Source organism: Oncorhynchus masou, chromosome 31 (assembly GCF_036934945.1).
Source record: "Oncorhynchus masou masou isolate Uvic2021 chromosome 31, UVic_Omas_1.1, whole genome shotgun sequence".
NCBI classification, from domain to species: domain Eukaryota; kingdom Metazoa; phylum Chordata; class Actinopteri; order Salmoniformes; family Salmonidae; genus Oncorhynchus; species Oncorhynchus masou.
Window position 1 is genome coordinate 19,082,615 of NC_088242.1, and position 13,901 is coordinate 19,096,515.

The following is a 13,901-nucleotide window of genomic DNA, read 5'->3' on the forward strand; positions in this document are numbered from 1 at the left end:
GAGATTTTTAAAAAACCTTTATTTTAGCAGGGAATCCCATTGAAACCAAGGTCTCTTTTGCAAAGAAGCCTTGCATACATACAGTAAATATTGATTAACACTGAACAGAAATTAGCCCTAAAACAAGCAAACCCACTATTTGTTTTGACATCATCATATTTAATAGGTTCCAAAAACAAACAATACACATTCACATCCTTTAGAATACAGTACATTTGGCACACAGCAAAATGCTTACAATGACATAACACTAATAAATGGCAAAGGAATTCAAAATAAAACATCAGTCAGGTGACAAATTGTACATATAAAGCTTCACAATACAGAAACCGAAAATTAAATCCGGTTACCCAGACCCAGAAATAAGCCTTGTCCTGGTTTAAAAAGCAATTTCAATAGATATTCATTATTGAACATGCTTTTTAGTCCAGAAGTAGTCTTAATTTGGGTTCGGGAAACCGATCCTAAATGTAGAGGTACATACAGTAATATAATGCATATGTCTGTATGTTTTATTCTACTGTATGTAAAAAAAAATACATAATACTCAGCCAGACATATTTTTACACACAATTTAAGAGGTACTTCTCCAGCCATGTACAGTATATTATACTTATTGAGCGTTACTGGTTCAATGACTTTACAACAGACCAAATGGGTTTCCTATGTGCTGTTCTTTTCTTCTTCCTATCACAGACAGTTTAAAAAGTCAAAATAAAAGAAGGAGGATGGACAATTGGAGTTAGCATTTGGCATGGAGGATTTTGGACCTGCTGGGCCACCCTAGGACAGGGATCCGTCATCTTACAAAACACAAACATAAGAGGCCTAACATCGAGAAGCACAGACAAAACAGAGAGACTGTAAACCAAAGAGACAGGTAAATGAAATTAAAGGACACGATACAGACAGAGAGAAGAGGGTAGATATGAGCTATACGAGGGGAGACAAGTACTGTAACAGTTACATCCTAAAAAACTGGCATAAGGAAACAGCATTGTGCCAGCCTGAATGGTGACGTCTGTCAAATGTCCTCTTCGCCTTCAGATCCTTTAACACGGTTCTCATGTTGCTATGCACTAACTGGGTAACAGAGGGGGATCATGTGATCCATTGACACAGGTGCCTACATGTCAAATGCATGGGCGCTTTAGGTGTATGAAAGGCCTACATGCAGTGGTGTGTGTGCTGGAAGGGCGTTAAGCATTTTCAGGATCTAGTATGAGAGGCATGTTTAAAGCCTTTTAAATACTGCTTGATCAGTATTGCTTTAACAGTTGATGCCATGATACTGTCCACTATTACTACTGTTACTACCACTGTTGCTACAGTTACTCCTGCTCCCCATACCATAACTGCTACTGCTAGTGGAGCTAGCACTATTATACATGCTACTAATAATACTACATCTACACTACAAAAACTACTACTACAATAACAAATGCTACGGCTCCTTCTACAGTACTGCTACTTTCACTACCACAGTGCCACCCCTGCCTCTTCAATTGCAAATAGTCCTACTACTATCACTCCAAATTTCAAACGTTACTTTAAAGTTTCTACTCCAAAATGGAATGTACTACTTGCAGTATTGAAACAAAGCAACATGGTTATTGATATAATTTGAGAGTAGATTGGACTTTACCTTGATTTGGTGTAGGCCTGCAATAAACCATATACTGGTCAGAGAGTTATTAGGCATGAGTGCATTAAGAAGGTCAATGGTTTCCATAAAATGAATTAATCCAATAGCTTTGCTACCTTTGGTTACATTGATGTTTTAAAGAGATATGCTATAGGAAATGTTGACCTTTTCAAAGAGAGTTAAGGAGAGAGGGCAGGGAAAGGGGTGGTGGGGTGGTTTGAGGGAGCATTCTGAAGGAAGCACATAGACATGGCTATCAGCTGAGTTGAGGACAGGCAAATGAAAACAGCCATGCATATATATGTAAAAACCAAACAGAACAACAGCAAAGAGTCAGCGGAGGGAAGAACAGTGAAGACACCTGGCAAGAAAGAAAAGGAAAGCAAAAACAGACAGAAACATACACAGAATATTGCACATGGACATTGTAACGTTTTCATATTCTAATAATACACAATAATATCATATGCATGACCATGCAGAGGATGATACCTCTATTTCTCCAAGAAGTCCACAGGCTTCTATATACAAGGTGGTCTGTACAGAGGGAAAGACACGGCTATCTGGTGATGCCTTCACCCACATGATTGTGAGTCTTGTTGCATAGCAGGGAAATCCAGGATTTCAAACTCTGAGCAACAAGACAATCCAGTAAAATCACGAAAAATCAAACGTAATGAAATAAAACACACAATGAAATAAAACCGACCCAATGAAATGTAAAAAGCTTCAAAAGGGCCATTCTCATGAACCCACTGCCTATATCGCACACTCAAAACAAACTCGCACAAACTACTACCTCGCAGTATACTAACAGACACACACACGTGCACGCAAACAGATGCGATACATTCAGTTGTATCCCCACGATCACTCATGCATACAAGCACATTCTTCCACATTGAAACCCATGGCATTCATTTGGAATATATGAATCTAGACTACCATAACACTGTGGGCATATCTACAATACGTAACTGGTTCGCAGTTACACACAAAAGGCATTTGATGTACTATACATGGACTCATTCTAATTCTGCCGTTGTTTTGATCGTGAGGAAACTTTGAAACAGTATCAATAGTTACAGGCTTCTCTTTTTTATTGATACTGTGAACCAATCGTTTTTTTAATATAGCTTTTTTAAATACAATCATTGGTTCTAAGGATTTGGTTTTTCGCATTCAAACACGACAGAGGAGATTCTAGTACATCGAGAGACTTAAAGGACAGCTTGAGAAATTACAGATTAATATAATAATATCATTGTTTCAGTGTCATATACTCACTGAGGAACTAGGATATTTGTCGAAACAGTTGAAAGTATGACCTATCGTACGAAGACCTTGTCGAACAAGACCCCTGCCCAAAGCACACATAACCCCTGACCTTTTAATCCTTATATACACATAAAGTTGACACCGTCACACAAACATTCCCTGTTCATTTCATAGTCCACTGGAAAGGGCCTTGTGACACAATCTGGGGCAGGACTGTGAGGAGCTTTCATCACTGTTATCAGCCCGGGCCAAGGGCCAGGCTATATTCAGTCTCAGGAGGCCAATCCATTGGCCACCCACCACCACAATGAGTTTTTTTTTTACCGCTCTGATTGGATCAGGAGTGATCTGGACCAGCCAATAGGAACTTGATAATAAAGCAGATGGGCTTCCTATATGACCTACTCTCAAATGACATAGATTTTTAACATAGAAAACATGCACTGATGGACAGACAGAAAAATATACTGGTACAGCGCTGTAGATGATCAGGTTTATGTTTTGGAGTTGTTACTAATCAGAGGCCCTAATGGCCGGAGTGTTGTATGAGTGTGTGAATGTAATAATTTACTCTGTGTGTATTGTACAGTATCTTTCTGGATGTCTGTATGTGAGAATATATGTATGTGTGTGTGTGTGTTTGTGAATGCGAGTGTGTATGTCAGTGTTTCTGCATATACATGTATGTGTGTCTATACATGCATATGTGGGTGTGTTGGTGTGCGTGCATAAACACAAAGATGAGGCAGACAGCATTTGCGTGTGTATGTGTGTGTGTGTGTGTGTGTGTGTGTGTGTGTGTGTGTGTGTGTGTGTGTGTGTGTGTGTGCAGGCCTTAGGACAGAGTCTCCTCCCCTCCAAAGTAGGAGAAACCCTTGAACTCATCTTGGTTAATCTGCTTAATAATGGCGTCTTCTACAGGGGTGAGGACAGGCTCCTCGCGAGTGAAGTCCTGGTCAAAGTTGTTCACGTCCCTTTTGGTTTTCTGTACAGGAGCAGAAAGGAAGGGAAGCAGGAGGAATAGTAAGGAAAAACAGGATGATGACTTCCAAATTAGATCTCTGAAAACATTTCTAAAGACAGTCATAGTGTTATTACTAGTGAATTAGTGTCACACGTGGATTGATTGTTGTTTGTGTTTCCTTGATAAAGTCATTATAAAGCAAGGCTGATTGACATAATAGACATGGATGGAGTAATCACAGAACCTTTCTTTCATGCCCCCAGTTCTCTCATTCACGTTGTGTGATTGTTGAGGTGCTCGTCGCCCCCTCTCTGTGTACATGGGAACAAGACGGACCCTTCCCCTCACACCCCTTCAGGCATTTCATACCAACTCATACCCAGCCCATTCCGCAGCTCTCTATCTTTACACTATACACACACAGGAATACTTATGCTTGGATACAGATGTAGGATCGTAACTTAAGTCAGTTTTCTACAGCAGGAAAATATTCCTGCAGCCACAGGAAATTTGAATTTGTCACGACTTCCGCTGAAGTCGGCTCCTCTCCTTGTTCGGGCGGCGTTCGGCGATCAACGTCACCAGCTTTCTAGCCATTGCCGCTCCATTTCTCATATATCCATTTGTTTTGTCTTGTTTCATACACATGGTTTTCATTCCATAATCACACTGCATGTAGTTAGTCCTCTGTTCCCCTCCATGTCTTTGTGTGTAATTGTTTATTGTTAATGGTGTATGTTCACGCGCTTTACTTTTGTATTAAAATGTTCTGTGTTTTTGGGCACTTAGATGTCATGTTGTGCCTATTTTTTGACCTGAATAAAGGTGCACCTGTTTACTCTACTCTGCTCTCCTGCACCTGACTTCGCCTCCCTTACACAGCCTTAACAGAATTACACACCTACTATGGAGTCAGCAGGAGCAGGTACCCCAGTTAGAGGAGTCGAGGAGCGCGTCCAGGAACATTCGGCTATGTTACAACATCTTGGTGCCATGATGGATCACGTTGTCCAGACCATGGACCGCTGGGGGAGACAGGAAGTCTCTCCAGTGCTTCGACCAGCGCAACCAGGGTTGTCTCCACCCATTCCATCCGGAGCCAGTCCCAAGTGGGATACATCTCTCCCTTCCTAGGGAGTAGGATGGAACAGCCACACAGTGCGAGGGATTCCTATTACAACTGGACCTTTGCCTGGCCACTGTGCACCCAGCTCCCTCGGGAAGGGAGAGAGTGTCTGCCCTCGTCTCATGCCTCTCAGGGAGAGCTCTGGAGTGGGCAAACGCCGTGTGGGGAGAAAATGATGCGACGTTGGACCACTTCGAGAAGTTTACCTGTCGCTTCCGGGCCGCCTTCGACCAACCGCCCGAAGGGAGAGCAGCGGGAGAACGGCTCTTCCATTTGAGGCAGGGGACGAGGAGCTCCCAGGAATTCGCCTTGGAATTCCGGACCATGGCCGCCGGCTCAGGCTGGAACGACAGGGCCCTCATTGACCACTATCGATGCAGCCTGCACGAGGACGCACGAATTGAGCTGGCCAGCAGGGATGCCACCATCTCCTTCGACCAACTGGTGGATTTGTCCATTCGGTTGGATAACCTGCTGGTCAACCGCCGACGTCCAGAGGGTTAGCTCATCATAACCCCATTATTTCCTGGCAACAGAGGACTCTCACAGGGTGGTCGCGAAAGTGCTTGAGGAGGTGTGTAGGGGTTTCTGTTGGTGCTCCCATGGTGGAAAGTCCAGACCAGGTCTCCGCCATGTGCAACCCCCAGAATATGCTAATTTGGCTCTCACCTTCTGTAAATAGAAGGCGACTCAATTATTACCACATCGACGGGGGGATTGTGCGATAAATCTCCTGGCAGACGCTGGAGTCACCCAGGAGTCACGTGTATCCCCTGTCGCAAGCGGAGACGGTGGCTATGGGGACTTATTTCTCCGAATCCCTGCGTCAGGGGTACATTTGGTCCTCCACTTCACCTGCCTCCTCGAGTTTCTTTTTTTGTGAAGAAGAAGGATGGAGGTTTACACCCGTGCATTGACTATAGAGGTCTAAATCAAATCACGGTGAGGTACAGTTACCCGCTACCTCTTATCGCCACGGCGATTGAGTCAATGCACGGGGTGCACTTCTTCACGAAAACTGGATCTCAGGAGGGCGTATAACCTGGTGCGTATCCGGGAGGGAGACGAGTGGAAGACAGCGTTTAGTACCATCTGAGGGCATTATGAGTACTTAGTCATGCCGTACGGGTTGATGAATGCTCCATCAGTTTTCCAAGCCTTTGTTGACGGGATTTTCAGGGACGTGCACGGGCAAGGTGTAGTGGTGTATATAGATGACATCCTGATATACTCAGCTACATGCGCCGAGCATGTGTCCTTGGTACGCAAGGTGCTTGGACGACTGTTGGAGCATGACCTGTACGTCAAGGCCGAGAAATGCCTGTTTTTTCAGCAGGTCGTCTCCTTCCTAGGGTATCGCATTTCCACATCAGGGGTGGAGATGGAGAGTGATCGCATTGCAGCCGTGCGTAATTGGCGATTTTTAGGGTTTGCCAAATACTACCGGAGATTTATCCGGGGTTTTGGCCAGGTGGCTGTTCCCATTACCTCACTGCTGAAGGGGGGTCCAGGAAGGTTGCAGTGGTCGGCTGAGGCGGACAGGGTTTTTGGGCAACTATGGGCTCTGTTTACTTCGGCTCCCGTGCTGACCCATCCGGATCCCTCTTTGGCGTTCATAGTGGAGGTGGACCCGTCCGAGGCTGGGATAGGAGCCGTGCTCTCACAGTGCTCGGGTTATCCAACAAAACTCCGCCCCTGTGCCTTCTTCTCGAAGAAGGTCAGCCCAGCGGTAACTATGATGTGGGGGACCAGGAGCTGTTGGCTGTGGTTAAAGGGTTGAAGGCGTGGAGACATTGGCTTAAGGGGGCTAAACACCCTTTTCTCATCTGGACTGACCACCACAACCTGGAGTACATCCAGGCAGCGAGGAGACTGAATCCTTGTCAGGCAAGGTGGGCCATGTTCTTTACCTATCTTGTGTTTACCCTGTCCTACAGACCAGGCTCCCAGAATACGAAAGCAGACGCACTGTCCCAGCTGTATGACACAGAGAAGCGGCCTATGGATCAGACTCCCATACTCCCGGCCCCTTGCATGGTAGCGCCTGTCGTGTGGGAGTTGGACGCGGACATTGAGCAGGCGTTGCGTACAGAGCCTGCTCCCCTCCAGTGTCCTGTCGGGCGTATGTACGTTCCGTCTGCTGTCCGTGACCAGTTGATCTATTGGGCCCACACGTCACCCCCCTCTGGTCATCCGGGGATCGGTCGGATGGTGCGCTGTCTGACTGGGAAGTACTGGTGGCCCACCTTAGCTAAGGACGTAAGGGTTTATGTTTCCTCCTGCTCGGTGTTTGCCCAGTGTAAGGCTCCGAGACACCTGCCCAGAGGTAAGCTACACCCCTTACCCGTTCCACAACGACCGTGGTCACACTTGGCTGTGGATTTTTTAACCAATCAACCTCTTTCACAGGGAAACACTACGATCCTGGTCGTTGTGGATCGTTTCTCTAAGTCCTGTCGTCTCCTCCCTCTGCATGGTCTTCCTATGGCCCTACAGACTGCGGAAGCCCTGTTTAATCACGTCTTCCGGCACTACGGGATGCCTGAGGATATCGTGTCTGATCGGGGTCCCCAGTTCACGTCGAGAGTTTGGAAGGCGTTCATGGAACGTCTGGGGGTCTCGATCAGCCTTGCCTCGGGTTTTCACCATGAGAGTAGAGAGAGAGAGTCAACCAGGAGGTGGGCAGGTTTCTGCGGTCCGATTGCCAGGACCGCCCGGGGGAGCGGGCGGCTTTCATGCCCTGGGCCGAGATGGCACAGAACTCGCTTCGCCACTCCTCCACTAACCTCTCACCCTTTCAATGCGTTTTGGGGTACCAGCCGGTTCAGGCGCCGTGGCATCAGGGTCAGACCGAGGCTCCTGCAGTGGATAACTGGTTCAGGCGCGCGGAGGAGACATGGGATGCCGCCCATGTTCACCTACCGCGAGCCTCGCTTCACCGAAGACCAGCGCGGACCGTCACCGCATTGAGACCCCGGTGAACCGGGTCTGGCTCTCGACCCGAAATAAACCGGAATAAAAGTGTGCCTGTTTACTCTACTCTGCTCTCCTGCACCTGAATCCGCCTCCCTTACATAGCCTTAACAGAGTTATTGTGTGGAAAACCCATCTTAAGCATAATTCAAGTCTGAAATTTCAAAGTGGAAATTACTAACTACAGAAGCCTTTTAAACCTCAAATACACTACAAGTAAAAAATGTCCTGCATTGCAGGAAAGTTCTGCTGCAACAAGGTGATCAAATTAAGATCCTATATGGGGTCAATTTCACGCCATGTATTGAATTCAAAATAAAATGAATTGTGAACATGAAAAAGTATGTTTTTTTGAGGACGGGTGAAATAATGGATGTTGAAATCAAAAACCAAACAATTGAAAGCAAAATGTATAGGATTTTCAACAAAAATAAGATCAATAGCAATCATACCATGGGTATGACAAAATATGTATTTTACTGCTCTAATTACGTTGGTAACCAGTTTACAATAGCAATAAGGCACCTCGGGAGTTTGTGGTATAAGCAATAACGCACAAGGGGGTGTGGTATATGGCCAATATACCATGGCCAAGGGCTGTATGCAGGCACTCTGCTTTGCGTCGTGCATAAAAACAGCCCTTAGCTGTGGTATATTGGCCATATACCACACCCCCTTGTGCGTTATTGCTTAAGTATACACTTGAATAAGCATAATAGAGGATAAATACATACAAGTCTATAACTTATTTCCATGTTGAAGGTTAGAGGTTAATAATGGTGAGGGAGGAACAGTAAGGGCCCTAAAACATACAGTACGGTATGTTCCCTAATAGTTCAGACACACTCCATGGTGAAGTATACCCTTAGGTGTAGATCTAGAATCAGCTTCCCCTCCTCCAATCCTAACCTTAAAATGCTAAACTGACCCAAGATCAGCATTTACAGGCAACTTTACCCTACATGGTCTGAGCTATAAGTGCTAACTCACAATGCGAGGTTTGAAGGGTGGTTTGACCCTCTTCTGCTCCAGCAGAACCCAGTCGATCTCCTTGAAGAAGGGATGAACCTTGATGGCCTCCTCCAAGCCCTGGGTGATCACACAGCCCAGACGCTTGTTTGGACTCTTCGTCATGAACTACAGGACAGGGAAACAGGCAGATGGATAAAGGGGGAAGGGACATAAAGGTACTTGACTTATTCCTCTTGGCCTCCTTAGGAACATGGGGCAAGGATGTGAATGTTAGGAAGAGAGAAATAGAGGTGAAAGAGCATGAGTGAGGGGTTCAGACGGTCAAGTGGTGCAGAGTGGTCTTAGTGGTCATCGTTAAGAGACCAGTGGTCATTTGAAGAATCTCGTGGTCAGATATAACCATTAGGACCTCTGGGCCGGGTAATGTGACCAAAGTACCAGTGAGACTGATCACAGAGTAACACGTGCCCGTCCAAGGCAAGCACGCCTGCTTTCCCACAAGGCTTTGCAAACAGGCAGGGGACGGCCAAAGTAAACGCATGACTTGTGATGGAAAAAAGATCACACAGGAACTTGGGACACACACACAAACTAACACACTCACAGGAATATTCTGCAACACTAAAACACAAATATAGAATTACACAATGTCCATACACACCACCAAACAGGACACAAACGAAAAAGCACGTAATTCACATCCACACACAAGCACAGGCACTAACAAATATTACACACTCCCCCACGCACGCACACACACACAGAAAGCCGGCCACGTTCTTGGAAGAGGAGGACCCTCTGAATGCTGGGGCGGCTCACCCCTGCCTCCCCGATTGTGCGATTACACAAGCCCCGAAACCACCAGAGAACACAAACACGCTGTTCTTTTCCCACATGAAGTGCAACGTCTCCCAGGCCTCTCTCCCCAGCCCACACAGCACCGCACAGCCACTCTGGCTCTCTGAACTAATTCCACCCAGCCCTGCTCATCCTTGCTCCTCACTCTGCTAATCACTGAACACCATTTTACTACCTCACCAGAGACAGGCAGAGAGAGAGAGACAGCAGGAGGAGGAAGAGGAGGAGGAGACGACAATAAGGTAAGGTGTGGGGAAGAAAGGGGTCTGGTAAAGAACAAGTGGAATAACGAGTGGGAAAGATATGAAGAAAGAGGGGATACAAAGGAGAGCAAAGAGGGATGGTTAGAGATACAGGCAGACTAGGACAGGGAGATCAACTGTAGGTTACTGACCGCTTTCAGGATGGAAACTGCCTCCTTGCTTAGCCACACTGGGTAGAGGACATCATCGTGGAGAATGGACTCAAACAGGTCATCCTCATTGTCAGCCTCGAAGGGGGGCTGGCCAGCCATCATCTCGTACATAAGCACCCCCAGAGCCCACCAGTCCACAGAGGGGCCATATTCTAGCTCCTGTAGGATCTAAACACACAGGGGGACAGGAAATAATGTAACACCATGTCATACAAAAGCTCCTTTAGGATCTAAAAAATACAGGGGCACAGGAAACACTAACACCAGCTACACTACAGCAGGATTTATAAGGTAGTAAGGGGGAACAGAATACTTGTGATACCAGCTCATTAGGGATGATATAATGAGAGAATGAGTAGAACAAATGAGTACATGAGTTTGATTGATTGAGTGATATATTGAGTGATTGATTGAGTAATTTATTAATTTATTGATTGATTAATTTATTGATTGAGTAATTTATTGATTGATTGAGTAATTTATTGATTGAGTGAGTAATTTAGTGATTGATTGAGTAATTTAGTGATTGATTGAGTAATTTATTGATTGACTGAGAAATGTAGTGATTGATTGAGTAATTTATTGATTGATTGAGTAATTTATTGAGTGAGCTTTTTTTATGAAAAGGTGAGAGAGAAGCAGAGTAGAGGGTAAAGAGTCGAGTCAATGAAAGAGTACAACATGTGAGAGAGTAACTTATGGAATTGATGGTTGAGTACTGTCAGACTGTCCCGGATAAGTGAATGGGTGGTTGAGTACTGTCAGACTGTCCCAGATGAATGGATGTTTTACTGTCAGACTGTCCCAGATGAATGGATGTTTTACTGTCAGACTGTCCCAGATGAATGGATGTTTTACTGTCAGACTGTCCCAGATGAATGGATGTTTTACTGTCAGACTGTCCCAGATGAATGGATGTTTTACTGTCAGACTGTCCCAGATGAATGGATGTTTTACTGTCAGACTGTCCCAGATGAATGGGTGGTTGAGTACTGTCAGACTGTCCCAGATGAATGGGTGGTTTACTGTCAGACTGTCCCAGATGAATGGGTGGTTGAGTACTGTCAGACTGTCCCAGATGAATGGATGTTTTACTGTCAGACTGTCCCAGATGAATGGGTGGTTGAGTACTGTCAGACTGTCCCAGATGAATGGATGGTTGAGTACTGTCAGACTGTCCCAGATGAATGGGTGGTTTACTGTCAGACTGTCCCAGATGAATGGATGGTTGAGTACTGTCAGACTGTCCCAGATGAATGGATGTTTTACTGTCAGACTGTCCCAGATGAATGGATGTTTTACTGTCAGACTGTCCCAGATGAATGGATGTTTTACTGTCAGACTGTCCCAGATGAATGGATGTTTTACTGTCAGACTGTCCCAGATGAATGGATGTTTTACTGTCAGACTGTCCCAGATGAATGGATGTTTTACTGTCAGACTGTCCCAGATGAATGGATGTTTTACTGTCAGACTGTCCCAGATGAATGGATGTTTTAATGTCAGACTGTCCCAGATGAATGGATGTTTTACTGTCAGACTGTCCCAGATGAATGGATGTTTTACTGTCAGACTGTCCTAGATGAATGGATGTTTTACTGTCAGACTGTCCCAGATGAATGGGTGGTTGAGTACTATCAGACTGTCCCAGATGAATGGGTGGTTGAGTACTGTCAGACTGTCCCAGATGAATGGGTGGTTGAGTACTGTCAGACTGTCCCAGATGAATGGATGTTTTACTGTCAGACTGTCCCAGATGAATGGATGTTTTACTGTCAGACTGTCCCAGATGAATGGGTGGTTGAGTACTGTCAGACTGTCGCAGATAAGTGAGTGGGTGGTTTACTGTCAGACAATCCCAGATGAATGGGTGGTTGAGTACTGTCAGACTGTCGCAGATAAGTGAGTGGGTGGTTTACTGTCAGACAATCCCAGATGAATGGGTGGTTGAGTACTGTCAGACTGTCGCAGATAAGTGAGTGGGTGGTTTACTGTCAGACAATCCCAGATGAATGGGTGGTTTACTGTCAGACTGTCCCAGATAAATGGGTGGTTTACTGCCAGACTGTCCCAGATGAGTGGGTGGTTGAGTACTGTCAGACAATCCCAGATGAATGGGTGGTTTACTGTCAAACTGTCCCAGATAAATGGGTGGTTTACTGCCAGATTGTCCCAGATGAATGGGTGGTTAGGTACTGTCAGACTGTCGCAGATAAGTGAGTGGGTGGTTTACTGTCAGACAATCCCAGATGAATGGATGTTTTACTGTCAGACTGTCCCAAATGAAAGGGTGGTTGAGTACTGTCAGACTGTCCCAGATGAATGGGTGGTTGAATACTGTCAGACTGTCCCAGATAAGTGAGTGGGTGGTTTACTGTCAGACAATGAATGGGTGGTTTACTGCCAGACTGTCCCAGATGAATGGGTGGTTTACTGTTAGACTGTCCCAGATAAGTGAGTGGGTGGTTTACTGTCAGACAATCCCAGATGAATGGATGTTTTACTGTCAGACTGTCCCAGATGAATGGGTGGTTTACTGTCAGACTGTCCCAGATGAATGGGTGGTTGAATACTGTCAGACTGTCCCAGATAAGTGAGTGGGTGGTTTACTGTCAGACAATCCCAGATGAATGGATGTTTTACTGTCAGACTGTCCCAAATGAATGGGTGGTTTACTGTCAGACTGTCCCAGATGAATGGGTGGTTGAATACTGTCAGACTGTCCCAGATAAGTGAGTGGGTGGTTTACTGTCAGACAATGAATGGGTGGTTTACTGTCAGACTGTCCCAGATGAATGGGTGGTTTACTGTCAGACTGTCCCAGATGAATGGGTGGTTTACTGTCAGACTGTCCCAGATGAATGGGTGGTTTACTGGCAGACTGTCCCAGATGAATGGGTGGTTTACTGCCAGACTGTCCCAGATTAATGGGAGGTTTACTGCCAGACTGTCCCATATGAATGGGTGGTTTACTGCCAGACTGTCCCAGATGAATGGGTGGTTTACTGCCAGACTGTCCCAGATGAATGGGTGGTTTACTGTCAGACTGTAGAGGGTAGTGGGTAGAGGTTAGAATGTAGAGAATGAAGGGTAGTTAGTAGAGGGTAGTGGATGAGGATGGAGGGTAGTGGGTTGAGGATGAAGGGTAGTGGGTAAAGGATGAAGGGTAGGGGGTAGAGGATGAAGGGTAGAGGGTAGTGGGTAGAAGATGAAGGGTAGAGGGTGGAGGGTAGTGGGTAGAAGATGAAGGGTAGAGGATGAAGGCTAGAGTGTAGTGGTAGAAGGAGGGTTGAGGTTTACCTCAGGAGCGATGTAGTCAGGGGTCCCGCAGAAGGTGGTGGTGGTGACTCCGTTGAGGATCCCCTCCTTACACATGCCAAAGTCAGCCAGCTTACAGTGGCCATGTGCATCCAACAGGATGTTATCCAATTTCAGATCTCTGGAGAGTTGGAGACAAAATGAGGTCTGAGAGGTCAGAGTGAAGCAGTTACAGAGGTCAGAGATAGAAGAGTATTAATCTGTCAGAGACAAATGAGACAAAAATAAATAAAAAGTCACTGTGTCATCACATTTATTGGAGATGTATAGATCTGCCACTCTGCCACAAATTAGGGGAGGGGTGGTAGGGTTAGGGGAAAATAATACATTTTAAAAAACTCTGCCACCACTG

At 45.8% G+C, this 13,901-nt stretch overlaps 1 protein-coding gene across 1 annotated transcript in view; it reads right to left on the bottom strand.

Moving 5' to 3' along the window:
* LOC135523523 (protein kinase C epsilon type-like) overlaps positions 1 to 13,901 on the bottom strand; it is a 172,104-nt gene continuing 158,203 nt past the window's right edge. The window contains exons 12-15 of the mRNA XM_064950270.1: positions 13,532 to 13,670; positions 10,211 to 10,399; positions 8,977 to 9,123; positions 1 to 3,908 (exon numbers count right to left, since the gene is read on the bottom strand). Coding sequence (XP_064806342.1) covers positions 3,759 to 3,908; positions 8,977 to 9,123; positions 10,211 to 10,399; positions 13,532 to 13,670 — 625 coding nt within the window. The 3' untranslated portion in view covers positions 1 to 3,758. The remainder of the gene's footprint in view (positions 3,909 to 8,976; positions 9,124 to 10,210; positions 10,400 to 13,531; positions 13,671 to 13,901) is intronic.